At 44.3% G+C, this 27,390-nt stretch overlaps 1 protein-coding gene across 1 annotated transcript in view; it reads right to left on the bottom strand.

Moving 5' to 3' along the window:
• Positions 1-27,390, bottom strand: part of TBC1D2B (TBC1 domain family member 2B) — a 104,317-nt gene that overhangs the window by 68,827 nt on the left and 8,100 nt on the right. Inside the window, exons 2-5 of the mRNA XM_088446649.1 lie at positions 16,798-16,951; positions 14,579-14,741; positions 12,165-12,337; positions 9,773-9,963 (exon numbers count right to left, since the gene is read on the bottom strand). Coding sequence (XP_088302775.1) covers positions 9,773-9,963; positions 12,165-12,337; positions 14,579-14,741; positions 16,798-16,951 — 681 coding nt within the window. The remainder of the gene's footprint in view (positions 1-9,772; positions 9,964-12,164; positions 12,338-14,578; positions 14,742-16,797; positions 16,952-27,390) is intronic.

Below are 27,390 nucleotides of genomic sequence, written 5' to 3' on the forward strand. Positions count from 1 at the left end.
TCTTCCAGATAAGGGATGATAGTAACCACCAAGGCACGAAGATGTGCCACCATGATCGCCATCACATTGATGAATATCTGAGAAGAGGAAAGACCGAACGGCGCCTGAACTAAGTTCCAAAATGGGGATGTAGAGGTACGCATCCTGAATGAATGACATGAGGAATCCCCCTGCCTCTATATGCAATCACCAAGCGCAGGGACTCCATCTTGAAACGTTGGCCCGCAAATATATCATTAACGATTTGAGGTCCAAAATTAAACGAACTGACCCGTCCGGTTCAGGAACCACAAAGATTTGAATAAAATCCCAGCATCCTTTGAAGGTCGGTCCGGCACAGGAACTACCACCCCTGACTAAATCAGTTTGTCCATCACTAGGCATTCACTTTTTCCACATTTTGTTACAGCCTTATTCCAAAAGGGAATACATTATTTTTTGTCCTCAAAATACTACACACAATACCCCATAATGACAACGTGTAAAAAGTTTTTTTGAGATTTATGCAAATTTAATAAAAAATAAAAAATAAAATAAGAAATCACATGTACATAAGTATTCACAGCCTGTGCTCAATACTTTGTTGATGCACCTTTGGCAGCAATTACAGCCTCAAGTTTTTTTTGAATACGATGCCACAAGCTTGGCACACCTATCTTTGGGCAGTTTCGCCCATTCCTCTTTGCAGCACCTCTCAAGCTCCATCAGGTTGGATGGGAAGCGTCGGTGCACAGCCATTTTCAGATCTCTCCAGAGATGTTCAATTGGATTAAGGGCTCTGGCTGGGCCACTCAAGAACATTCAGAGTTGTCCTGAAGCCATTCCTTTGATGTCTTGGCTGTGTGCTTAGGGTCGTTGTCCTGCTGAAAGATGAACCGTCGCCCCAGTCTGAGGTCAAAAGCGCTCTGGAGCAGGTTTTCATCCAGGATGTCTCTGTACATTGCTGCATTCATCTTTCCCTCTATCCTGACTAGTTTCCCAGTTCCTGCCGCTGAAAAACATCCCCACAGCATGATGCCGCCACCACCATGCTTCATTGTAGGGATGGTATTGGCCTGGTGATGAGCGGTGCCTGGTTTGCTCCAAACATAACGCCTGGCATTCACGCCAAAGAGTTCAATCTTTGTCTCATCAGACCAGAGAGCCCGTCAGGTGCATTTTGGCAAACTCCAGGTGGGCTGGCATGTGCTTTTTACTAAGGAGTGGCTTCCGTCTGACCACTCTAATATATAGGCCTGATTGGTGGATTGCTGCAGAGATGGTTGTCCTTCTGGAAGGTTCTCTCTCCACAGAGGAATGCTGTAGTTCTGAAAGAGTGACCATTGCGTTGTTTGTCACCTCCCTCACTAGTGCCCTTCTCCCCCGATCGCTCAGTTTAGACAGCCAGCCAACTCTAGGAAGAGTCCTGGTGGTTCCGAACTTCTTCCATTTACGGATGATGGAGGCCACTGTGCTCATTGGGACCTTCAAAGCAGCAGATATTTTTCTGTACCCTTCCCCAGATTTGTGCCTCGAGACAATCTTGTCTCGGAGGTCTACAGACAATTCCTTGGACTTCATGCTTGGTTTGTGCTCTGACATGCACTGTCAAATGTGGGACCTTATAGAGACAGGTGTATGCCTTTCAAAATCATGTCCAATCAACTGAATTTACCACAGGTAGACTCCAATTAAACTGTAGGAACATCTCAAGGATGATCAGTGGAAACAGGATGCACCTGAGCTCAAAGGCCTCATGGCAAAGGCTGTGAATACTAATGTACATGCAATTTCTTAGTGTTTTTTTTTTTTTTTTTAATTAAAATTTGTAAAAATCTCAAAAAAAAACTGTTTACACGTTGTCATTAAGGGGTATTATGTGTAGAATTTTGAGGATAAAAATTAATTTATTCCATTTTGGAATAAGGCTGTAACATAACAAAATGTGGAGAAAGTGAAGCGTTGTGAATACTTTCCGGATGCACTGTAGATTTTCAACTATAAGGAAAAAACCTCTATATTTGAGAGGTATAATTATTTTAACCCCTATCTCAGGTAATGCCCCTGAAATTGACACTTAAATTGGGACAGTTGACGGGATTTGAACCTGGATCTTGCTGGTGAATAGAACATGCACCTTACTGACTGCGCTATAGATCAGCCAGTTAACTAGGACAGCTGAAATTTAGTTAAAAAGGAGATTATATCTATCCTTCACACATCATATAAAGGATAGCTCCCAATTGTCTCCACAAGTCTGTTAATATAACAGACGTGTGAAGAGAATTGGGAGCTATCCACTTATACGATATATGATGCATTACCAGAGATAGAGGTTAAAATAATTACATATACACACAAACAAATTTAGGGGGTGCATACACCAATAGATCTTATTCATAACAGATAAGTCCTCAGCAATATAAATATTGCACCATTAAAAAGTCCAATAAAGATTAGGTTCTCCTTTCTCAACTTTATTCAGAGGTAGACTTCCAAATACTTGATAGATGAATCTATAAATCCTAACTGGTTTTTCTAGAAAAGACCCTCTCACCAAAAGAACATCCAAAAAGTGGCCCAACGGCCAACCATTAGAAAAAATAAACAAATAATTTGACAAATATTTTATTAAAATGTTTTTGTCTTATGACATAAAATTTAGTAACATAAAAATGCTTACACAATAATTGTCTTAACATAGGGAGATAATGACAATTTTCTCTGCCATTACCCTTAATGGGCCAGATTTTAAAGCAGAATCCTCCCTTCTAATCAAAGAACACCCGACGCGTTTCGTCCCTTAGGACTTCTTCAGGTTTTTTTTTGACAATCTGAAGGTTATGTAAGAACCACAAAGGAACTTACAAACTGTATTCCTTAAATTGGACAAGCTGTGCTCTCAATATGTGATGTGCTCTAGTCCCAGTCCAAAAGCTGCCTATATCTGTATTAGGGGTGAGCGGGTTCGGATTTCTGAAAACCGAACCCCCCCGAGCCCCCAGATCCGAGTCAGGCTCGACTTTTCCCGCCTGACTCGGATCTGAAATCGAGGCAAAACGTCATCATCCCGCCTTCCGGGTCTCACGGGTTTTGGATACTATATAAGGTACCCGCGTCGGCGCCATTTTCTCACTCGGCTGTGGACAGTGAAGAGGGAGGGTGGGAGTTAGGGCTGGCTGGGCTGTGTAGTGTAGTGTTGTGCTGCTGTTGTCCATAGGGGCTGTGTCCACTACTTCAAAGTCCATAGGGGCTGGCTGTGTTGTGCTGTGCTGCTGTTGTTAATAGGGGCTGTGTCCACTACTTCAAAGTCCATAGGGGCTGGCTGGACTGTGTTGTGCAGTCAGTTGTCCATAGGGGCTGTGTCCACTCCAAAGTCCTGTGCAGTGTCCCAGTCCTAAAGGGGTGCTGTAGTGTTGTCCAGGGGGTGCTCTGTCCGACAGGGGTGCTCCCCCCAAGTGCTAAAAAATAAATAAAAAATATTTTCTGTGTTTGTGAACTGTGTGCGCAGTAGCCGCACGTGCATCAACAAATTAGTGCCAAGCGTGCGCCTGTGTCATAAGTAAAGGGCCGGCTGGCTTGACCGTTAAAGGGTACTGTAACCCCCAAAGTACACTCCAAACCAAATAAAATTTTTTTTTCTGTGTTTGTGAATTGTGTGCGCAGTAGCCACACGTGCATCAACAAAGGAGCAGCGCCAAGCGTGCGCCTGTGTCCCATAAGTAAAGAGCCAGCTGGCTTGACCGTTAAAGGGTGCTGTAACCCCCAAAGTACACTCCAAACCAAATAAAAAAATATTTTCTGTGTTTGTGAATTGTGTGCGCAGTAGCCGCACGTGCATCAACAAAGTAGTGCCAAGCGTGCTCCTGTGTCATAAGTGAAGGGCCGGCTGGCTTGACCGTTAAAGGGTGCTGTAACCCCCAAAGTACACTCCAAACCAAATAAAAATATATTTTCTGTGTTTGTGAATTGTGTGCACTGTGGCTGCACGTGCATCAACAAAGGAGCAGCGCCAAGCGTGCGCCTGTGTCCCATAAGTAAAGAGCCGGCTGGCTCATTTCTTAAAGGGTGGTGTAACCCACAAAGTGCACTACTCTCCAGCAAAAACAAAAAAATATTTTCTGTGTTTGTGTGCGCCTTAGCCGCACGTATATATCAAATCGATATAACATAAATGGAGGACCAAACTTTCTCCGATAAAAATAAAATAGAGAAAGATCAAGAACCACTTCCTCCTAGTGCTGAAGCTGCTGCCACTAGTCATGACATAGACGATAACATGCCATCAACGTCGTCTGCCAAGGCCGATGCCCAATGTCATAGTAGAGGGCACAAACAATCCCAAATGGCAAAGTTCAGGAAAATGACCTTGAAAAAAACATTTAAATCATCTGAAGAGAAACGTAAACTTGCCAATATGCCATTTACGACACGGAGTGGCAAGGAATGGCTAAGGTCTTTCCCTATGTTCATGACTAGTGGTTCAGCTTCACATGACGATGGAAGCCCTCCTCCCACTAAAAAAATCAAAAGAGTTAAGCTGGCAAAAGCACAGCGAAGAACTGTGCGTTCTAAGAAGATATCACAAATCCCCAAGGAGAGTCCAAGTGTGGTGGTGGTTGCGATGCCTGACCTTCCCAGCACTGGACGGGAAGAGGTGGTTCTTTCCACCATTTGCACGCCCCCTGCAAGTGCTGAAAGGAGCACCCACAGTCCACTTGCTGATATGCAAATTGAAGATGTCACTGTTGAAGTACAACAGGATGAGGATACTGGTGTAGCTGGCACTGAGGAGGAAGTTGGCGAGGAAGATTCTGATGGTGATGTGGTTTGTTTAAATCAGGCTCCGGGGGAGACAGTTGTTGTCCGTGGGATGAAAAAGCCCATCATGGTCATGCCTGGGCAGAAGACCAAACATTCCACCTCTTTGGTCTGGCAATATTTCTATCCAAATCTGGACAACAACTGTCTTGCCATATGTACCATATGTAAAGGTGAAATAAGTAGGGGTAGGGACGTTAACCACCTAGGAACATCCTCCCTTATAAGTCACCTGCAGCGCGTTCATAAAAAGTTACTGTCAAGTTCAGAAACTTTGGCTAAGACCGTAAGCAGTCCAGGGACACCTAAATCCCGTTGTCCTGTTGTATCCAAGCGCTTGCAAACCACACCGTCAACTCCCTCCTCGTCAATTTCCTCCTTAGTCAGGATCGGAAGTAGTCCTGCAGGCCATGTCACTGGCATGACTGACTCTCCTATCCGGGATTCCTCCGGAGGATCCTGCATTGCTACGCCTCCTGCTGCCGCTGCTGCTGGGAGTCGTTCATCATCCCAGAGAGGAAGTAGGAACACCACTACTTTTACTAAACAATTGACCCTCCAACAGTCCTTAGCGAGGAGGATGAAGTACGACAGCAGTCATCCTGAAGCAAAACGTATAACTGAGGCCTTGACTGCTATGTTGGTGTTAGACGTGCGTCCAGTATCCGCCATTAGTGCAGTGGGATTTAGACAATTGATGGAGGTAGTGTGTCCCCGGTTCCAAATCCCGTCTAGATTCCACTTCTCTAGGCAGGCGATACCGAGACTGTACAGAAACGTCAGAAAAAGTGTCCTCAGTGTCCTGAAAAATGCCGTTGTACCCAATGTCCACTTAACCACGGACATGTGGACAAGTGGAACAGGGCAGACTAAGGACTATATGACTGTGACAGCCCACTGGGTAGATGTATCACCTTACGCAGCAACAGCAGCAGCGTCACCAGTAGCAGCATCTCAGAAACGCCAGCTCGTTCCAAGGCAGGCTACGCCGTGTATCACCGGTTTCAGTAAGAGGCACACCGCCGACAACCTCTTAGAGAAACTGAGGGAAATAATCGCCCAGTGGCTTACCCCACTTAGACTCTCCTGGGGATTTGTGATATCTGACAACGCCACCAATATTGTGCGGGCATTACATCTGGGCAAATTCCAGCTCGTCCCATGTTTTGCTCACACAATAAACTTGGTGGTGCAGAATTTTCTGAAAAGCGACAGGGGCGTGCAGGACACGCTTTGGGTGGCCCAAAAAATTTCTGGCCACTTTCGCCATTCAGCGACTGCGTGCCGAAGACTGGAGCGCCAGCAAACACTCTTGAACCTGCCCCGCCATCACCTGAAGCAAGAGGTTGTGACGCGGTGGAACTCAACCCTCTATATGCCTCAGAGGATGGAGGAGCAGCAAAAGGCCATACAAGCCTATACATCCACCTATGACATAGGCAAAGGAGGGGGTATGCACCTGACTCAAGCGCAGTGGAGATTGATTTCCGTGTTGTGCAAGGTTCTCCAGCCCTTCGAACTTGCCACACGTGAAGTCAGTTCAGACACTGCCAGCTTGAGTCAGGTCATTCCCCTCATCAGGCTTTTGCAGAAGCAGCTGGAGAAAGTGAAGGAGGAGCTAAGACGGAGCGATTCTGCTCGGCATGTGGGACTTGTGGATGAAGCCCTTCATTCGCTTTGCCAGGATTCCAGGGTGGGCAATCTGTTGAAATCAGACCACTACATTTTGGCCACCGTGCTCGATCCTAGGTTTAAAGCATATGTGGTGTCTCTCTTTCCGGCCGACACAAGCCTGCAGAGGTGCAAAGACCTGCTGGTGAACACACTGTCAGCTGAAGCGGAACGTGACATGTCACCAGCTCCTCCTTCATTTTCTCCCGCAACTGGGGCTGCCAGGAAAAAACTTAGCTATCCTAAGCAACCCGCTGGCGGTGATGCAGGGCAGGCAGGACCAAGTCTGGACATCTGGTCCGGACTGAAGGACCTGGCAACAATTTCTGACATGTCTACTGTCACTACATATGATACTGTCACCATTGACAGAATGGTGGAGGATTACATCGGTGACAGCATCCAAGTAGGCATGTCAGACAGTCCATACCTGTACTGGCAGGAAAAAGAGGCAATTTGGAGGCCCCTGTACAAACTGGCTCTATTTTACCTGAGTTGCCCCCCCTCCAGTGTGTACTCCGAAAGTGTGTTTAGTGCAGCCGGGAACCTTGTCAGCGAAAGGCGTAGGAGGTTGCTTCCACAAAATGTGGAGAAGATGATGTTCATCAAAATGAATTATCAACTCTTCCAGGGAGACCAGCCTCCAGAACGTACAGAGGGACCTGTGGTGGTGGATTCCAGCGGGGACTAATTAATACTCTGTGAGGATGAGGATGTAGACAACACTGAAGAGGGTGAGGAATCGGTGGATGAGGACGACATCTTGCCTCCGTAGAGCCAGTTTGTGCAGGGACAGATTAATTGCCAGCTTGTTTTGTGGGGGCCCAAACGAACCAATCATTTCAGCCACAGTCGTGTGGCAGACCCTGGCGCTTAAATGATTGGTTTGTTAAAGTGTGCATGTCCTGTTTATACAACATAAGGGTGGGTGGGAGGGCCCAAGGACAATTCCATCTTGCACCTCTTTTTTTTCTTTGCATTATGTACTGTTTGGGGCCTAGTTTTTCAAACTGCCATCCTGTCTGCCACTGCAGTGTCACTCCTAGATGGGCCACGTGTTTGTGCCGCCCACTCGTGTCGCTTAGCATAGTCATCCAGCTACCTCGGTGCAACCTTTTGGACATAAAAACACTATTGTGAGGTGTTCAGAATAGACTGGAAATTAGTTGAAATTAAGGTTATTGAGATTAATAATAGCATAGGAGCAGAAAAACCAACACATTCTGTGATTTTAGCTGTTTTTATGCTTTTTTAAAAAAAATACAGATCCAAAACACAAAACCCAGAACCCAAAACACGGAAGGGTGGTTTTGGCAAAACCAATCCAGATCCAAAACACGAAGAAAGATCCAGATCCAAAACCAAAACACGAAAAGGGTCCGGTGCACACCCCTAATCTGTATATGTGTATATACTGCATTTATATATATATATCTATACAGACATCTGTCACATATAATGTTCAGAGGCAACTCTAAAGCTGGGTACATACTAGACAATATGTCTGATCCGGCGGATCAGAACACCATATCAGGCACATCGTCTAGTAGTGTGTACCTGCCATGTTGCTGACGAAGCGTGCTCCCACTCGTCGTCCGCGACATCCCCCGTTGGCCCTGCATGTAGGTCCAATAGGCGATATAGTTAGCGGGGGGCCATGCTGCCAAATGCAGCATGGTCCTGGTCGTCACTGCTGGCATCGGCAAGGGCCTGGGTCGAGGGGGGCCCCAAGAGATATTTGTGTAACGGGCCCCAAGTTATCTGTTGCCGGCCCTGGTTGCATGCAAATAAAACGCTACTTCTTAAATTTCGCCATGGAATGGCAACATTTGCCTTATCATATGCAGTAGATCTGTAAATAATGCAAGCTGCCTTTGCATAGTGGACCACATTAGATTTTAAGTTGTTGCCCTTTAAACAGTGGGCAGTGTTTGGCAATTGAATAAGATGGAAATATCTTTCACACTTATAATTTCTGGAGGTGCTGCATGCTAAAACATACTTATAGGGAACGGTTAGAGTACAGAGAAAGCCATATTTGGAAAACAACTACTGTAGAAAGCCAAGAAAAAAAGCCACACACACACGGAAAAAGTTCATGCAGTGGTGTCTCGTTACCTGCTGCCAAAAGCTATACTAATGTCCTGAGATCACACTTTAAACAAAGCTAAAATCTTAACCACATCCAAAAGGAAGAGAGATTTCCACACAGCTCACATGATCCCACAAGTATTTATAGTATACAGTTAACAGTATCCAGCTGTGGAAAGAGCAGCATCTGTGGCAAATCCTAGCAAACAAAACATGATTAATGGTGAGTACTTCCACTGGTTTGCCCCTAGATCACAAGACACTGCCTTAGCTCACATTTCCTAAAATGCAGCTTCCTTGCCAAAAGGTAATATTACTTAGTTAGCAATACAGCTGTAATGCGATAGCTCTCCCAGTGTGGGCTTTTGGATATTCAGAAAGTAACAGGAAAAACAGGAATGAGGACAATGATGAGTAATATTCACATTACGTCGCAGTAGTCAATGAGGATTCAGTGCTAGTCTAAACCCATGATATTCCTCCCCTTTATGTAGACATCACATAAAAACTCAGAGGCAAGTGGTATGAAATACCGCCGGCCGCGAGTTCGAATATCGGCAGCCCGACAGCGCTGGAAATCCCGATCATCCGTAGGTGAGTACTTACTAACCTAACCCTCCTTAGGGTTGCCTAACCCTAACCTCCCCCCCTGTGCCTAAACCTAACCCCCCCTTCCCCGCTGCCTAAACCTAAGTCCCCCGGGGTGGTGCCTAACCCTAACCTCCGCTGGGGGTGCCTATCCCTCCCTCCCCCTTGCCTAACCCTAAACCTCCCGGGGGGATGCCTAACCCTAACCCTCCCAGGGGGGGGTGCCTAACCCTAAGTCCCCCCCCGGGAGCCCTAAACCTAACCCTTCCAGATTTAGACACCTGTCATTTAACCTTCGCCGGGATAAAGCAGTCGGGAAGCCGGCTGTTGGGCTTACGTCATCCCTGTGGGGGGATTGTATAGTAGGGTTTACAACCATATTTAATATTATACATTCTGCTAGGCTCCTGCATTGCTCATGCATCAAGACTTTAATCCTTATACATTGACCACGTAGATGATGCTGGGAATTGAACTGCACCAAATTATTGTATATGGTCAGCAGAACATGGAGTAATAATGGCTGGTATTAAGGTAATGGAAAAAGGGCTTCCTTTAGACTACATTACAGTCGAGATTAGGTAGAGTACTCTAACAGTGAAATAATGTATATGTTACTTACCTTTTGGCTGGTCAGTTCCTTCCTCAATCTTTCCAGTTCCTCTTGCTGGATGTGAGGCTTTGACGGAAGGTTGCCATCTATGTTGGAATCATTCACAGGAAAAGATTCAACAGAAGGGTTCTCTGTAGTGTTCCTGTTCCTGTTTACCCCCAGCAATGGACGTCGTGGCTTGGGAAATGGGAAACCAATTCCTGAATAAAGAAACGAACACAAGAGAGAAATGAGCCAGATACAAATATTTCACCTTTTCATCATAACATTACACACAGATGTACGTAAGCTGGCTGCATTGGGAGACGCAGGAATAAATGCAAATATTGACATCATTGCAGAGCGGCATGCACCTATGCATCCACACCTCCCCTATCCATACACCTGACATTATGACTATTAGCAACAGCCTTATATCTGGTGCAAGGGATCTCTCTCAACTCAGCATAGCCGACTCAACAACTAGCCTACATGCAAACCTGAGATGTGTGCAACCCTGTATCATCCTGCAGGGACCTAGTTTCATGCAAAAACACATGAATTAGCATGTTGTCATTGCAGTGATCGCAGCGTCGCAGAACTGCAGAGGAAATGGGTGGATCTGGTATTCTTTACTAAAAGTGGGTTACATGAAACAATTCTTCGAATTATGGGCCTCATTCAGAGATGGATGCTATAGCACAGGCTGTGCTAGTATATGAAAGAGACATAGGAGGCGTCTTTAGTAAACAGATGCCCACTGCTCTGATCTGCTGCCGAGCCGAAGACACAGGATCAGATCAACTGTGTGAACATTGGACATCTGAGTAATCCTATGGTCACTCAGCAAGTCCCCAAAATCACACTGCCGAGACTACTGAAGCTGTGTCAAAAGGACACAGCCACTGGCTTCGGCACGCCCAGAAAATGGGGCCAACATGCCCCCGTTTTCTTGAACTTTCCCTGACACCACCCCCAAATGTCAGCGGCATGTCAATCATGCTGCAGCATTGGGGTGCTGCGACCGAAGTCACAGGAACAGCTCTGTACATGCGCAGTGTGGCTGTGTATGCGGCGATCGCAAACATTAGATATAAAAGGAAATTTCTGAATTAGGCCCTCAAAAATAAACACGAGATTGCAAGATGTGAAAATGAGCTTCAAGATATGGATTGCGCAATTAGGGCCTGATTCAGTACGGATCGCAACTGTGATTGCAATAGCGATTACGCACGCAGTCTCACTGCGAAGGTATGCTATCCACTGCAAACGCTATGCCGTCGCAGCACAACTTAAGGACGCCCACCTTACCTTACACACATCCGTAACACTCAGCAAGACTGCGAAACCATCGGTAACAGAGTACAATCGCAGCCTCACGCACACTTGCACAAAATCAGACATTACCTCATCGCACGCAGTGAAAGCCCAAGCTGCGTATATGACATTGCAGTGGCTAGTTATGCACGCCCCTGTAACTGCGTTCAAATGCACTGGCTCACCTGCATTTTTTTGCCGACCCCCTTCACCTCCCCCAAATGGGAACTTCCTGTAAATCTCTCTGTGATGGTCTGCGGTTGCAGTGGAGTGTACGCACACGTGCACTGCGTTGCATACGCAGAATATGACAATCGGCCGATTGCGTGCGTAATCGCAGTTGTGATCCTTGCTGAATCAAGCCCTAAGTTGGCTGTTCTTAATTTAGCAGGGAGTCGCACACCACCAGATATGACCATTTACACATTTTACTTAAAAATATTAAGATAGAGGAGACTAATTAGCAAAGTAAAACGTTGCAGCAAATGAAAGACGTGCTCCCAGACTGGTAATGGCCAGTTTTATGTGACATTTTGTGTGTACTTTTTCCTATCAGAGTTCTTTATGTGACCATATGCAGGATTGCATTTATAAAGGGGAAACTTTGAGTAAGTGGAAAGGGGGTGTGCAAACAGATATCAGATAGGTATATTACACAAAGGTTATGCACTGCACATCTGTGTGTTTTCTGACATTGTGAATGACATTCAGGTTTCCCCATACTTCTAAAAAGATGCTGGTGCTAAAATGCTGCTACTATTAACTACAGACCGATTTCCCCTTAAAAGGCTCATCATAGTGACTTCCATAAATGCACGCTAACAGCCACACATTTCAGTTTTGTTCATTCCATTTTTTTAAACCAAAGAACAGTAACAGTGAAAAAAATACAAAGCAAAATCACAATACCATGGACAAGCGGGAAGCGTTGCCAATGCACAAGTTTTGACATATGGTGCATGCATGTAGGTAATAGAAAAGGAATGCAGTGCATAAAGGAAATGTACAGGATTAAAATAAGAGAAGATTAAAGGGAGATTTGCAGTCACAGATCAGGCATGTTAAGTGTGGTCTCTCAGCTACTGCACATTAAGGGACTCTGCACCTGTGTTCCCTTTGCCTCCTTCCACAGGAGCTTTTCTCCTCTCCTCATGCAGAAGTGACTCTTCCAGTTCCTTAATGGTTGGGTTCAGCAGCTCCCATTCCTCATTGGTGTAGAAGACACTCTTCCTGCCATCATTGCCACTTCGGCCAGGTCGAAGGTTTTGCACTGAGTTTCTAACTCAACACAATCAAAAGCCATATTAGAGGAAGTTCTCATTTTAGTAGCATACATGGGAACATTTAACGGACATGCAGAGAACTTGTAACTGCTGTACTAACAAAAACCTGAAGCTGAATTCCCAATACAGAGCATACATCCTTTACTCAAGATGAAAATATGGCCAGGTTTTTCATATTGAACCAAAGTCCCCTCCATTGTCATCTGTAGATATATTTGCTGTCTCCAGACCTAGTGCTTTGTACCAGGCTGCAAAGCCCACACTTACGTGATACCTTGGCATTTTTGGGCCAAAAAGAAAATGATGGAGAAAACAAAGGAAAGGACATACGGGAGATGAATGTGACATGGAATCTACGGCTAGAACAACTGAAAATGACACGTTCATCTTTCACTTCAAAACAATTGCTGTAGTTGTAATTATTTTAACCCTTATTTGATTTATTTAAAATCAGAAATGCATGCGTTCTCAAAATACTCAATTACTTAGGAACATCACACTACTCCAATGTTGTACTATAAATAGGACAATAACAAAAATGGTATTCATTTAAAACAAATTCCAATCAAGTGTTCATTCACTTATCACATATAGGAGGCTGATTTTGAGTTGGATGCAGTGCCTACTGTATATATTCACCAAATGGCCAATGGTTTTACTACTGCGAATACACCAGAGTTGTATAGTGCATGCACCTAGATACTCTCTGCACAAAGACGCAATACAGACTTGGACACGGTGTTTGAGAATTTTAGTGCATGTGCCTTGGAGGTAACAGGAGGGGTTGGCAGAACCGATGCACGCCAACGTTGTGTTTTATGGGAGTGGTGTAGGCATGTCACTGAAAGCAGCTACATACAGAGACAGACAGCCACTCACACAGGAGGCCAAATTCTGACGCAGAAACTGCACCTGCCATAGGACTGGTGCAAATTTCGATGGTGCCACCAAAGGTGGCTTCTAAAGACGTACCAGGTGTTTATAGATGCTGTGAGTGGGTGTCTCAGTCCATACAATTTGAATGCTGCTTTTACACAGGGGAAGGAATCTGTAGCGGCATTAGCATAAAGACACAGAGGCACCAGCGGGATATTACAGTGTCTGCGCCCGACTCAGAATTAGCTCCATAGTGGCTTCACTCTTATGTTACATAAATGGGTTTAAGAACAGTCAGCAAACATTGACAGGGACTACTAACAGGTCAACATGATAAGTCATTTAAATCTTGTTAATAATGCAAGCAAGTAAGATCTGTAATCTAGTCGTTCTAGGTTTCTGCAGAATGGTTATTTCAAAATATACCTTGTAAAAGCAAATCATCGCAAGTGGAAAGTAAGTTATCTAAGTGTCAAAGTGTTTTAGCCTAGTGACACTCACATCAAGGCGATTGCCCCATAAGCTACTGACATGAAAAGCAGTGGCCGATACTCGTCTAGGTAGGGAACATGTTCTACACTTTTTAAACAATTCTGTGCATACCAATATCCTCCCCATAGTCACTGGTACATTGACACTTCCAGCTCAAATAGAGTTTTATATGAGCAAATTTATCAAATGTCAGTGCCCTTAATGCATCAAAGTATTCACCCACTAAGAAGTAGAATGACTCAATGGCGTAACATGCTCAGCCATTTCACAGGAAACACACTGATCTCTATCTAAAGCTCCGTGTTGTAATACGGCACTAGCTTTACAGATAATACTATGTTTCTTAAGAAACCGGTTTGGTTTCCAGTGACGAATTGTATTTCTTTATAAGACGCCTGTACTTCCACACAAATCTGTAAAGTAGTCCCTGTATTTCTTTATAAGACGCCTGTACTTCCACACAAATCTGTAAAGTAGTCCCTGTATTTCTTTATAAGACGCCTGTACTTCCACACAAATCTGTAAAGTAGTGCCTGTATTTCTTTATAAGACGCCTGTACTTCCACACAAATCTGTAAAGTAGTGCCTGTATTTCTTTATAAGACGCCTGTACTTCCACACAAATCTGTAAAGTAGTGCCTGTATTACTTTATAAGACGCCTGTACTTCCACACAAATCTGTAAAGTAGTGCCTGTATTTCTTTATAAGACGCCTGTACTTCCACACAAATCTGTAAAGTAGTGACTTAAAATTCTAACAGAAAAACTATGTCTCTGCAGCAAGTTTGCAATCAACTTTTAAGAAAGCAAATGCTCTTCTATTACTATTGTTCAGTCAGCTTACTATGCATTGTTATATGTTGGGTACCTGATATCATTGCTCCACTGCCTGAGCAGACCATGCACTGGAGCGGAGTGACAGGATCCATGGTCAGGGGCTTGGTCACTGAGTACACCAGAACACATTTCGGTAATAAACTGGGTCCGAGCCTGCTCTGCAGCATCATTAGCATACGGACTATTTGTATATTCTGTAATAAAAACAGTAAGACATATAAACTGTGATGAAGCAAAGACTGAAAAATGTAAAAGCATGTACTAATACATACAAAATGAAACCAATATAGACCCACATTACATATATTTTTCTTTTTTTTACACACTGGGTGGTGAAGAAGTTTTTCCTATGAAAGATTAAAAATAACTGTCGAAACAGTCGATGACAACATTGTGACTGTTAGCCTTTTGAGTGAGCACCTTGTGGGTTGTGAAAAAAGTAGGATCTCTCATATATATATATATATATATATATATATATATATATATATATATATATATATATACTACCATATTGAAGGTCCTAAACCAGTAGTTCCCAAAATTTTTTGAATCACGGTGCCCTAGACATGGCACCCCTAAGCCGAAAGTTTGTTATTGAGAAATTCAGATAACAATTAGTAAAGTGAAGTAAATTGTGCTTACCTGTCATCCTTAGGGTCAGTTATGTGGTGGTAGACAGGACTGAGCTTCTGTTTGTCCACATTTTTACATTACATTGACCATAAATCATTTTATTTGGTGCTGGACCACCAGCCTGAGGCACCCCTGCAAGTGTCCGGAGGCACTCCAGGGTGCCACGGCGCACAGTTTGGGAACCACTGTACTAAATATTAGGTTTGCACATTATTGGGTTTGGTAAGCCAAACCACAACTATACAGTTCTCTTTAAATGTCATTCTTATGTAACTGCTGTTAGACATATTCTAGTAAAGCAGGAACTGCAATAAACACCCTTACAAAACATAAAGCAGAATGTTTTAGTAGTCTCAGTTGAGCTAGTAGGGTTCACATTACACAGTGCCATTATGGAGAATAGAGTCTACAATAGAAAACAAGTGGCAGTGCTAAACACTGCCTTACTTCCTCTGTTTTTATTTATATTATCACTTTGCCATAAACTTCACCCGAACAATGTACACCTCATAAGCAGTGGGGAGTTTTGTACTAAAGAATTAGTAAAAAGCATGTGAAATGGGCATTCAAAATGCTTTATATGAGCATATGCTGATCATGTGTGTACAATCTATTATTTTACAATCATCTGCAACAGGAAATTTTTCACCTTCCTCTAGCCAAATGCATGTGAAAATGCCTATGTAGACGCTTGTGTAAAAAAAACCTGAAGTAAAACTCACATAAAATTGCAAACGGTTATGGTCCTTTTGGATGGAATAGATTTTATATTGAAATGTGATTACATGCTTTGTACTAGTTATAGACACGTTAGTAAACTGCATTATTTATTGTGAAGATCAGGTCACATGACACCAAAGAATGCTATGCTGGAATTTTGTAAAGCCCCTGCCTTTTGTTATTATAGAGAGAAAATATACCTATGTAGAAACTATACATTAAAGAAGTCTGGTACCACAGACAGACCAGCATCATGGTCTATGTGGGGTCCTAGCAATCTAGTGGAATCCAGTTGCAGAGCCCTGAGCAACAGGAGGCAAAGCAAGAAAAACACTTCCTGCATAACCCATATAGCCGACAACTGAATTCTCAGGGGCATTTGTCAAAATATGGATATAAAGAGATATAAGAGCTATATTCACAAAGCGGTGGCTTTTTTAAGCCACCGCTTCTCAGCGGGTCAGAACTGAGAATTTAAAGCAGCACTCACATTCAGCTTAAAGTCCAGCGAGCTTTACACTAAATGTGAGTGGCGCTTTATATTTCCAGCTCCAACCTGCCAAGAAGTGGCGGCTTTTCTTCGGAAATATAGCCCCGAAACTGAACAGAAATCATTAATGAAAGTGAATCAGTACTATATCTATCCAAGCTCTTGTGAGAAATATCTTGAGGTCTCTTGTTAGCTTTAACTACTCGCTGCTATTGAGAGCATTCATAGAGAGTGTATAACCGTAGATCTGAATGGGTTATGGGGTTCCCCAATGCTCTGCTCCTTATTGAACAAGCAAATGATCTGTCCCTTGCTATATAGTAGAATTTATGGTAGGACCAGTTGCTCTGCCGGACAAATCATTAATAGTCTACATAAGAATAATGAGCAACATAATATGTTACCTGTGCTTTCCTTAGCCACCAGGCCAGTTGGGACCTCCACAGCTGGCGAGTACACCATGCTATCTCTCTTTGATGCACCTCGGCTGTTACAATACTCCCAGCGTTTCTGCTGCAGTTCCTGTAGCCAATAGGTCATAGCTGAGCGACTAAATGCCTACAGACACATCATAAACAGAAACTGAAGTTAGCCTGGCAATTTCCATCATCGCATGCTATTGAAGTGTTCATAAGATATTCTGATTTATTCACAAAAGCACCATATATTTTAAAATAAAATAAAAACAAAGGCAATAATAGAACTACTCTAATCCTTAAACAATTTTCACTGTCACAAGTAATGCTATTGAACAGTACTGTCTATGTAGATGCCCAAAAATGTATACCTCTTATTATCAGGACTAGGTACATGTCCAGACTGATCAGTATGAATAACAAAATCAAACAAAAACCCATTAATAAGGTCAACAAATTAACCTAATTGATATGTGTGTATAGTCACCTGCTAATTGATAATTCAATATTCCACATCACAATTTGAAAACGCTCAATGGAAATCTCTGGTCAAGTTACCGTCATCTGGACAAAAATGGGCAAACTGCCCAACAAAATCATTGTGTACTGTACGGACTGTTTTAGGGTGGCTTATTTAAGTTTATGATAATGGATTATTTCAGTGCCCAAAATAAAACTGCTCCTAGTACGAAATAATCCTCATCAGGGGCGTAACAATGCATTTTCAGGCTCCATAGCAAAAGTTTGTAAAGGGCCACTATATACCATGATGGTAAAAAATGTATATAAACAAATGAAACTTTAACAAGGTAGATGGGCCCCCCTCAGCTTTGGGCCCCATAGCAGCTGGACCCCTTGCACCTAACGCCCATGATCCTCATACAGAAAAGGAAATTGCAGAGTCAAGCATTTGGCCCCGATAATTTACGGATCAACCCGGGTATTTCTTCTTTGTGAAAGGGTCAACCAGGGATGCAATTCCCAGGACTTCAACCCTGATAAAAACCAGGGTCGAAATCCCAGGAATTTTGACCATTTCACACAGAAAAAGGACCAGTGTTGATCCGCAAAATGACTGGGTCCAAATGCTTGACCCGGCAATTTGTTTTTGTTTATACATGTGGCGTGGTCCAATAAGTCTCAGATTCAGTTGTTTCGGGCTGATGGTGGGGTTCTGGTGTGGCACAGACCCCATGAGGCAATGGATTCCAGTTGTCAACAAGGCACCGTGCAGGCTGGTGGTGGTTACATAATGGTGTGGAGTGTGTTCATATAGCAAGCGTTGGGGGTCCACCTGAACAAGTGGTAACCGCTACATTGCATTGCTTGATGACCATTTGCAGCCCTTCATGGACTTCATGTACCACCACAACAATGGAATATTCCAGCAGTATAATGCACAGTGTCATCAGTCCCAAGTTGCCCAGAACTGCTTCTTGGAGCATTCTGGAGAGTTCCAACAAATGGTGTGGCCTCCACATTCGCCCGACATGAACCCAATCGAGCATTTATTGGACTTGGTAGAGAGGTCACCCAAGATCATGCACCTACAAATAACAATAAGCTGTGGAAAGCTATCCAGACTGCATGGGCTAGAGGTTGTCATACACGATACTAGGCATCTCTCCTATGACTTTTGGCACTTCAGAGTGAGTGTTGTGTGAAAAAAAAAAAAAAAATTATATATATATATATATATATATATATATATATATATATATATATATATATATATATATATATATATATATATATATATATATATATATATATATATATATTTTATAATCACTACATGCTGGGGATGGATTTACGATGAGTATCTATATGCTATTATCACACGGATTCTGTGACTTGTCTATCATGCTTTTTTCTCTGTTCCATTAGTCTCCCCGCATGCCCTGATTTTAAAATGGATATGCCCTTTATTATTGGATGTCAGGTTACGATGGATGAAATACTCTTTTTTTGCATTCGAAAACAGGATGTTGCCAGCATATATTAGAAAATATATATATATATATATATATATATATATATATATCTATCTCTCTCTCACACATACACCCTGTAACATTTATTTGTATATGATGCTTTGAATACAAAAAACATCTCTCTCAAAATGTAAAGAGAAGTACATGAGGGAAGAGGTCCCTGCTCATGAGAACTTACATTAATATAAAAAAAAAAAAATATATATATATATATATATATATATATATATATATATTTTCATTCAGTGATCGTGGTTAGTGACAAAATATGTGGCTCCACTGTAAAAAAAAAAAAAAATTGGGGGTCCTACCTGACCATTTCCGGGTCCTGCCATAATTTATGCTTTAGAGCTCCCCATATGCCCATCAGAACTCTCCTAACTCCTTACAAATGATGCCACACAGCCATGCCCGGTTTTTCAACATTATGCCGCACATTAATGCCCGGTCTTTACACATTATGCCTTGCAGTAATAGCCCTTACAAATGATGCCACACAGTCATGCCCGGCCTTTACACGTTATGCCGCACATTAATGCCCTTTAGTCCCTCTATGCATTGCCCCCAGCAGTAGTCCCCTTATGCATTGCCCCCAGTAATAGTCCCCCTATGCATACCCCCAGTAATAATCCCCCTATGCATTGCCCCCAGTAGTAATCCCCCCCTATGCAGTACCCCCAGCAGTAATCCCCCCCTTATGCAGTACCCCCAGCAGTAGTTTACCTTCTATGCATTGCCCCCGGTATTGGCCCACCTATTTGCCCTTTAGTGACCTGGGCCTAATGCCCAGGTCACTCACACCTTCAATTGGGCCTAATGCCCCCTATGCAGTCAGGGCCTTGTGCCCACCTATATACCCACAGGCCTATTGCCTGAATTTATCCCACAGGCCTAGTGCACGACAACCTTGGTGGTCTAGGGAGGGGTTAAATAACGGTGGCCCAAGGTCGCCTACCCGGACGGTGGAAGAGACTTCCGGGGGAGCTTCGTTAGCTCTATTTTTTTCCACCCCGTGTTCCTCTTCGGTCCTCAGCTTCATTCTTCTGCCACTTGCCTGTCCTGGCCAGCGGCGCCACCTCTTCCTATCTTCCTCCTTGATCGCGCCGTCTTCTGGCATCTTGCGCGACCGCCGGAACTGTTGCCGCGCCGCTCTTCTCTTGTCTTCGGAGGTCTTCACTCCTCCCCTCCGCTGCCGGTACTGAAGTTTCCCGCTCAACGGCGTCTAATTCAAGACGCCGCGAGTGGACGGGGCTATGACGCGGCGAGCCGCGATTGGCTCATCACGTCTGCCTCCTATTGGCTGCAGGACCGCGAGCCGTGTTTGGCTGGCGGCCAGTGCCAAACAACTGCCGCCGCTTGGCTTCCGGGCAGAGAGCTCCGCTCAGCTTGCGCCGGGGAGCCATGCTTCTCCCGCCGCCACTGGTGGAAGGGACCAGGCGGTCCCTTCACCAGGTACCCGCAGCGGTGGCTTTCCACAGCAGCAGCCAATGAGAGTCTGACTCTCATTGGCTGCTCTAACAGACAGCCTTGTGTCTTTCTTAGGGGACGCGCTGTGCTGAAGCCAGCTGTCAGGGATTGGTCACAACACAGCGCGTCCCTGGCTTCTTTGAAAAAGTGAGTCCCCAGTGCCCAATAGCGGGTAAAATACGCACTGCAGCGCGTATTTGTGAACACTGTATATACACACACACACAGCGGGTAAAAAGTATTGAACACATCAACATATTTCAATATTTTTGTAATGGGGTATTGTAATTACATTTTCACCAAATGTCAGCAACAACCCATTCAATCCACACATGCAAATAAATCAAACCAAAGATGTCCATAAATTAAGTTATGTGTAATAATGTGAAATGACACACGGATAAAGTATTGAACACGCTTACTGAAATTTATTTCATACTTCGTACAAAAGCCTTTGTTGGTAATGACAGCTTCAAGACGCCTCCTGTATGGAGAAAATAGTCGCATGCATTGCTCAGGTGTGATTTTGGCCCATTCTTCCAACACAAAGGCCCTCATTCAGAGTCGGTCGTACGCCTAACGATCGAGAATCAGAAAACAAACAAAAAAAAAACAATCGCACGGCCAGGCGATTGCAACTAAAGTGACGCCCATACATGAACAAAGCACCTCCTCTAGCTAACGAGTGATAGCAGTTAGCGATCGAGTCGATCGTTGTCAGTTGCTGTATGTTAATTTTCTTGATGGTTGCGGCCGCTTGTGTTGTGTGCAAATTACACCAAAAATTAACAAAAAAACGCATAGAATAAGCCATCCCCATGAAATTTATTTATTCTTATTATTCGCAAATGCAACTGAATCAATTACAAGCCAATTAGCAGTGTTATTAGCAACAACAAAGGATTATTAGCTGCTTGCATTGTGTGGCACAAAATAGAAACATCAGACATAACATCAGTCACATAGTATCGATTGTACTCTGGGGCTTGAGAGAGCACATACCAAACCTGAAGCTGTACGATCAGCCAGGCCTCTAACCTACTCACAGAGTGACGTTTTACTACTTCCGGCCTTCTATGTCGGTCGTAGCAGGAAATTTATGTACGCCCCTGAAACACCCTGAAAACGGTGAGGAACGCCTGCGTTTTTAGACCACCACCCACAAACGGCCTTTCATGTCAATCAACTCTCGGAAGCCACTTCCTGCTTGTAAGCCGTACGATCAACAGCATTTTGAATCGCAAGGTCTCGTACACACAACCGTATGCATGCGTGGTTTGGAAACATCGGATGCGTACGACCGAGCAGCCGCTTATGACCGACGCTGAATGAGGACCAAAGTCTTCAAATCTTGAAGGTTCCCTGGGCCTCTTTGAACTCTGGAGCTCATTCAGACCTGGTCGCTAAGCTGCGCTCTCACGCAGCTAAAAGGGGCCGGGTATGCAAATGCCGCGATCACACTGTCTGGTGTTTGGACGCCCTCTAAGTCTATGAGAGAGACGGCAGAGCGAACGCAGGCCGTTATAAAGCTGCCCACTTCTCTCTCTTAACACACGTCATCTCCAGGAAGTGTCTGACCAATCGAGAGCCATCGGAGCTGCACGCAGCACTTGAGGTAGACCTTACTCCGCCGCAAGCACTACGATCACTGCAGACTGAAAAACAACCAAGTGACGTGTACAATGACGCTTCTTTGCTAATTATGCACACCCATAAAACTCTGTTTTGATGGCCAGACACGCCTGCGTTCGCAGCACCACTCCCCCGTTCACAAGCACCATGCCGTTACCACCCACAAAGGGCGCTGTCACTCAAAATAGCGTCCAGTCTGTGTACTACGAGCGCACGAATCCCGATCGCACTGAGTGACGTACAAATGCGCAAACGGCGACTATTGCCCAAAGCGTGCATCCGCAGCTTTGCGGGCGGGTCTGAATCAGGCCCTCTGTTCTTTAGTTCTTTTCATAGATTTTCAATTTTGTTCAAGTCAGGTGATTGGCTGGGTCATTCTAGCAACGTTATTTCTTTCTCTGAAACCAATTGAGAGTGTCCATGGCTGTGTGTTTGGGATTATTGTCTTGCTGAAATGTCCACCCTCATTTTGTCTTCACCATCCTAGTAGATGGCAGCAGGTTTTTATCAAAAATGTCTCTGTACATTTTTCCATTCATCCTTCCTTCAATTATATGAAGTATGCCAGTACCGTATGCTGAAAAACAGCCCCACACCATGATGGGGTGTTGCTCTCTGCTCTGGTGCTTCTAGCACTCTGATCTGTATCTCGGTAGTTTGTTGCATCAGCTGAGTGTCCTAGAAGCACCAGAGCAGAGAGCAACACCCAAGGCAGGGTGCAATAATGAACACTAGAATCTGTGGACCTTCGCTGACTCACGTGGAAAACTGTATTCCTGTTGAGTATAGCTTCGACTCGACAAGCACTTTGACTCATCGATCTTAGTTTCTCACTTATCACTCAGACCGGGCGGTTCTCCGTACGCTTCTTGTTTACCTTCCTAAGGTGGTCTCCAAATTTCATATAAAACAAGATACTGTGGTTCCCTCCCTTCCTGTACACGAGTCTTCTACTCCGATTTCTCACTGGCTTCCCTGGATGTCGTGAAGACTCTCCATATTTACGTGGATAGGACCAAGGTTATTTGCAGGTCCGATTCACAATAATATGGTTGGCCAGCCTCTAGGCAGACCCTGGCTCGCTGGATCAGAGTGGCCATTCAACAAGCTTACACTTTGGCTGATCAGCCAGTCCCCAATTTGGTTTGAGCTTATTCCCCAAGGTCTGAGGGGACCTCCTGGGCGGCTCAGCATGGTTAGTCTACGGAGCACCTCTGTCAGGCCAGCCACGTGGTCCTCTGCATATAACTTCATTAGATTCTACAGAATACCTTTGCCTCTAGCGATGCTAGTTTTGGGTGACATATCCTTAGCACAGCACAGGAGCGTTCCCTACTTTAGGGAGACAGCTTTGGGACGTCACATGGTTAAAGTGTTTCCCATGGTTCTTACCTGCTAAATCCTTTTCTCTGAGTCCATGAGGGCACTGGACGCCCACCCTTATACCTCTGGCTGTCAGAGGGTTTCTTGTGCGGCACTCCGGACAAGCTCAGGTGTGTGCCTGGCATTTTCTCCTCTCCTCCTTCTCCCTGTCCTTATGCTTGTTAAATTTAACTGGCTGCTGTAGGCAGGGGTCGGGGTATAGGGGAGGAGGAACCTGTGTTGTCTTCAAGAAGTTAACTATTTAGTGCCCAGACTCCTCTGGCTCACCCTATACCCATGGTTCCAGTGTCCCCCATGGACTCAAAAAAGGATTTAACACGTAGGAACCAAAACCCAATTTTAACATATTAAAAACATTATATATGTATTAAATATACTGGGTATTTCATAATTATTTATGTACATTAAACTTTAGTATTACTCAGCACTGCTGCTCTAAAGACAAATTCACCTGCAGCCATCTTTTAGGTGTGCCCAAAAAAAACCCTGTTACAAAACACAAGAAAATAGAAATAAAAAATACAGCGCTGGTGAAATGAAATAAAATAAATCTTTTTAATCCAAACAACATACATATATAGTTATACAAAAATAATAATTTTATTTAATTTCACCAGCGATGTATTTTTGGTCTATACCCATTTATGTACATGTCTCATACCTCCTGATGTTCATATATAGTACATACACTTACTAGTTTTTCTGATTCTAGTACAACTCATCTAAATTACTTTATGGGAGATAAACTTAGTGAGACAACTTTGAAAGGAATACAGTATGTGTATATTCTGATTATTTAGTAGCACAGCAATAATAGCAGCACAGTAAAGTTGAAATATGTTGGTCTCCATATTCATTTATAAAGGTTTAACAAAACAGTTAAATACTTTTACTTTAAAGACATTTAAGAGATCTTATAAGTTGACAATATTTATTAACCCAAAGCATATAGTGTACTCACATCCAGGAACTAATGCCTAACAGAGGATGTTTGTTTTACAGTTTAATTTACGATTGTCTGGACTAACAAAAGGTTACACCGACATTGTGGTAATGATGTTTGAACTAGAATACTTCTAACTGTTGTGTCTTGATGCCCTAAATAGTCTTATAAAAGCACTGGAATAATTACTGCAATATTATATAATGTACAGAATCTGGTATTGTTTTTATGGACCCTTCTGAGGGATAGGACTACTGTATTCCACTATTGCCCAGAAGAGCTTGATAATGGATTCTTCAATACACTTATAACAGGAGTGAATAGAAAATAAACTGCATTCCCCAAAGAAAATAAAAAGATATTGCTAATACTAAGCATACACTGTACAATTATCTGGGAATCCCGCCTAAAGGTGCCTACACACTACGCGATGTGCTCATGATGCGATATCGTGAGCAATTTCCCTTGCAACTCCCCGGCACTCCAGGACACGATGTGCAGCAAAAGCTGCACGATGTGTCACAAGATCTATCGTGCACGATCTAAATATTTGCTGATCTTTAGATTGTGCAGGATAGCAGACAGATGCTTACACGGATCAGGGATATCCGTGATGCATGCAGCTGTCTGTAAAAAAAAACAAAACACACATTACTTCAATGGTGGGAACTGCTCATTGGCTAAGAGGCAGAAGGCTCGCCTGTCTCAGCCAATGTGCGCTCAGCGACGGGTTTTCCATAGTGAAATCCTGTCGCTGAGCTCTCATTCGGGAAGTGGGTTCGCGAAATGCGCGTTTTTATTTTGCCGGGGATGCCTACTTTGGAACAAAGAGGACCCGAACTTTGCATAGGTAAAGGCGAGTATGGATATTTTTTTTTCTTTACAGGTACGCTTTGAATTTTCTACATGGAGAGGAGGACGCGAGGGGCTTCAGGGATACATAGGAGAGTATGTGTACATGAGTGATTGCATGCATGTTTAATAAACTTATACTTTGTACGGTGTGCCTGCCCTGTGTTTATATTGCTTTTGATGTGGAACTACAGGTACCAGTGGGCCCCTAATGCCCCGCATGCTGGTACTTGTGGTTCTCCAAGTACCAGCAATGCGGGGGAGGCTTGTTGGGTTCTGTAGTTCCGCAGCAAAAGACAATATTTTAACTTTTAGCAAAAGCACTACATTATTAAACCGGCACCCATCACCACAGAGGTGCCGGGGATAGAACCGGGTTATCAGCCTAGGCCTGGGGTGCCCTGGAGAGGGGGACTCCTTTATTTGGGGGTTGGGTCTCCAGCTCCCCAGGGATCTCCGGCCTGAGCTGACTAGCGGTCATGATTAATGCTTCGGCTGGGGAGCCCGGGTAAAGGGCTCCCCTGGCTGTGGCATTAGCGCCCCGCTAGAAAAAGTCCGGTGCAGGTTCTGGATAATACAGGGGATCCGAACAACATATCGTACAGTCATAAACACTATACGATATGCCGCAGGATCGTGTACGAGATTGGCAGATCTTGTCTGCTGTAGGCAAGACCTGAAGATGCGATGTGTGACCCGCGGGGACGCGCATCGGTATCGTGATTGGACACTCACGATTTCACATATTTTACACGATCTGTCATTCCGATGCATTGAAATCGGGCGCATCGTGTAAAATATCGCCTAGTGTGTAGACACCTTTATATTGGCAGATCACCTAGATAATGGGTTTGGTATAAAAGATCTACATAAAAAAGATAGACCCCACATGGTAGACAGTCAATATATATATATATATTTTTTTTTTCCACAATAACCTTATCTTGAGCAGAAACAAAATTAAGCAGTACCTCAAAACGGGACCCCTGTTAGTGGGCCCCAAAAACAAGAGATATGGTAAGAACTTACCTTTGTTATCTCTGTTTCTACGAAGTCCATAGGGTCCACAGGGTGACCTTGGGGTATTGCTGGATCCTGGATCCTCGGGCACCACGGAGTTAAAGCTTTTAGCTGCTCCCAGGATGCACTTGGGTCCAACCTCCCCTATACCCCGCCCCCGAGCCACAGGCACCTCAGTTGGTAAGCAGCCCAGGCCGGAGGAGGAGACGAAACAGAGAGAAGGAAGACTGGAACACACAAGAACCATACTCACAGAAATGGGAGACGGAAAACCGGTGACCAGTCACAGAGCCCATATGAAGCCAGGTGCGTCAGGGCGGGTGCCCTGTGGACCCTATGGACTTCGTAGAAACAGAGATAACAAAAGGTAAGTTCTTACCATATCTCTTGTTTTCTACTTCAGGGTCCATAGGGGTCCACAGGGTGACCTTGGGGATGTCCCAAAGCAGTCCAACTAAGGGCGGGGACGCTCCTGTGCTGATAGGAGAACCCGGCGCCCAAAGGATGCATCCTGAGAGGCAAAGGTGTCAAACGCATAGAACCTCAAAAAGGTCTGAATGGAAGACCAGGTGGCCGCCTTACAGAGCTGAACAGCAGAGGCGCCACGGCTAGCAGCCCAAGAAGGGCCCACGGACCGAGTGGAATGAGCCTTAACAGATGCTGGAACAGGTAAACCCTCCTGCATATAAGCCTCAATAATAACAGAACGAAGCCAACGGGCTAGAGTCTGTTTGTTGGCAGGCCAACCCCTCTTGTGAAAACCAAAGAGGATAAACAAAGAATCCGACTTCCTCACAGAACTAGTCCGGTCCACATAAACCTGGAGTGCCCTTACAACGTCTAAGGAAGTCTCCCCAGCCGAAAGATCAGGTGACTGAAAGGCTGGTACAACAATTTCCTGATTAATGTGGAACCTGGAAACCACCTTAGGCAGGAAATCAGGACGAGTGCGAAGCACCGCTCTGTCCTGATGAAAAATCAGAAAAGGGGGACGACAAGAAAGCGCCCCCAAATCTGAAACCCTCCTGGCAGAAGCAATTGCCAAGAGGAAAACAGTTTTAAAAGTTAGCCACTTGAGCTCCACTGACTCCAAGGGCTCAAAAGGAGGACCCTGTAAGGCCCTAAGAACCACCGCCAAATCCCACGGGGCCACAGGTGGCACAAAGGGAGGCTGGATTCTCAAAACACCCTGGAAAAAGGTGTGTACGTCCGGCATAGCAGCGATCCTGCGCTGGAACCACACCGACAGACCAGACACGTGTACCTTCAGTGAAGAAAGATGTAATCCTA

Source organism: Taudactylus pleione, unplaced genomic scaffold (genome assembly GCF_031769625.1).
Source record: "Taudactylus pleione unplaced genomic scaffold, aTauple2 ptg000019l, whole genome shotgun sequence".
Taxonomy (NCBI): domain Eukaryota; kingdom Metazoa; phylum Chordata; class Amphibia; order Anura; family Myobatrachidae; genus Taudactylus; species Taudactylus pleione.